Source organism: Limulus polyphemus, unplaced genomic scaffold (genome assembly GCF_000517525.1).
Source record: "Limulus polyphemus unplaced genomic scaffold, Limulus_polyphemus-2.1.2 Scaffold4512, whole genome shotgun sequence".
Classification (NCBI taxonomy): Eukaryota; Metazoa; Arthropoda; class Merostomata; order Xiphosura; family Limulidae; genus Limulus; species Limulus polyphemus.
In genome coordinates, this window is record NW_013670122.1 from 10,235 (window position 1) to 12,020 (window position 1,786).

The following is a 1,786-nucleotide window of genomic DNA, read 5'->3' on the forward strand; positions in this document are numbered from 1 at the left end:
AGACATAAATATGTTTGTATATAATATATAAAATATGTTTGTACAGAAGACATAAATATGTTTGTATATAAGATATAAAATATGTTTGTACAGATGACATAAATATGTTTGTATATAAGATATAAAATATGTTTGTACAGATGACATAAATATGTTTGTATATAAGATAGATATAAGACAAGTTTGTACGTAAGACATAATATATGTTTGTATGTAAGACATATGATATAAAATGTACATCTAAAGTTAAAATGATCATTGGTTACAGATGGATAGTTCGTCAGTAGGTCACGTGCTTCTCCAGAAGACTGATTTAGACTCAGAAGGGATCTATCGATGTGAAGTATCTGCAGAAGCTCCTTCTTTTCAGACCGAGAGAGCGGAAAAAGAACTCCATATTTACAGTAAGTAGTGAAAGACATAACTTTCAAAACAACTTTTAATTAAAATATTCGTAGTGTGAATCATAACGTCGTAGGGAGAAAGTAACTTTAATCTATTAATATAAAACAATTTGTTCTACTTAAATGTTCATATTTTTAAGTCGCTAATGTAATATGTAAAGATTCTAAATGATATTCAATAATTAGCCCTGTATTTGCTACATGGAAAAATTATATTATAAAATCATGACTACTTTCTTCTATAACAATAAATGATAATTATCACAAAACTTGTGTGTTCCTCTGGACTTAGTTTATTGCCGGAAATCCACTATTGCCCGTTTGTAAATGTGACCTTATTCCGCCTTTGTCTTCTCATTGGTCTGTTGAGCTTTGATTACCACTAAGTGAAGTCATCAACCCCACACCCCCCTTAGGTGATTAATATTAACTTTCGATCAGAGCAAGATACCTACTTAGAGCGAAACTAAAGAAATGAGCCTGGTAACGAGAATAGCTAATTAAGTATATTTTTGTTACGTTCCTACTTATAAAGATTAGATTGTTTCATCAGTTTGGTTACTCTCGCGACATTTTCGTTCGTAATCTCAATAATATCTCACGAGATTTGGCCAGCGTATAGGAATGTGGTTAGTCCTAAATACATATTTTAAGCTAACAATGCAAAAGAATCATTATGATAAAAGCATAACGATAAAAAAATGAAGTAGAAAAGAAATAAAATTAGGTATGTTAAACAATTTAACCAATACTGTTGCTTCAACTACTGCCTTTGAATTAATTTACTTTGAAAAATATAACATTGGTATTGCTTGCTACAGGCCTATCAATTACTGACGTTATTAATGTATTTGAGCCTTTCTTTTCCTCTTCTCATCTATTCTTTAGTCTTGTCTGTTATTGCAATTTGCCTGGTCCTGATTACTTTCGTAAGACACCACTGTACTTTTGTGCTTTGTAACATTCCACATTTGTCTTTTTGTGTGTGTGTCCAAGATGTTCTTAGCATCCTCCTAATGCACCAAATGTCCACTGCTTCTAATCTGATTTGCACAGTCTGCATAGCTCTTCATAACTACATGTCGTAATAACTCCATCAGTGTAACTTTAGGGCTTAGAAGACCTGTTCATGTTTCATAAAGTTACACTGGAAGTAAATAGTGTACTCTAATTGTGTAAAGCAGTAATTTCGTCTATTGATCTCGTATTCTTGAATAAGTATTTAACTTTCAATTTCTGTTTCGTTTGTTTATATCCTGTTTATTTAACTAAAGTGCACATTGTTACTGCGGTTATTGTCAGTTACTAACTCACCAGCCAAATCTTGCGGTTCTTCAGTTATTGTGAATTTTTCGTCGGATATGTTTCTTAGCCATAGCAGC

At 31.8% G+C, this 1,786-nt stretch overlaps 1 protein-coding gene across 1 annotated transcript in view; it reads left to right on the top strand.

Annotated features, from left to right (window-relative positions):
• LOC106471278 overlaps positions 1 to 1,786 on the top strand; it is a 33,287-nt gene that overhangs the window by 10,089 nt on the left and 21,412 nt on the right. Inside the window, exon 2 of the mRNA XM_022399887.1 lies at positions 269 to 404. Within this exon, the coding sequence (XP_022255595.1) occupies positions 269 to 404 (136 nt within the window). The remainder of the gene's footprint in view (positions 1 to 268; positions 405 to 1,786) is intronic.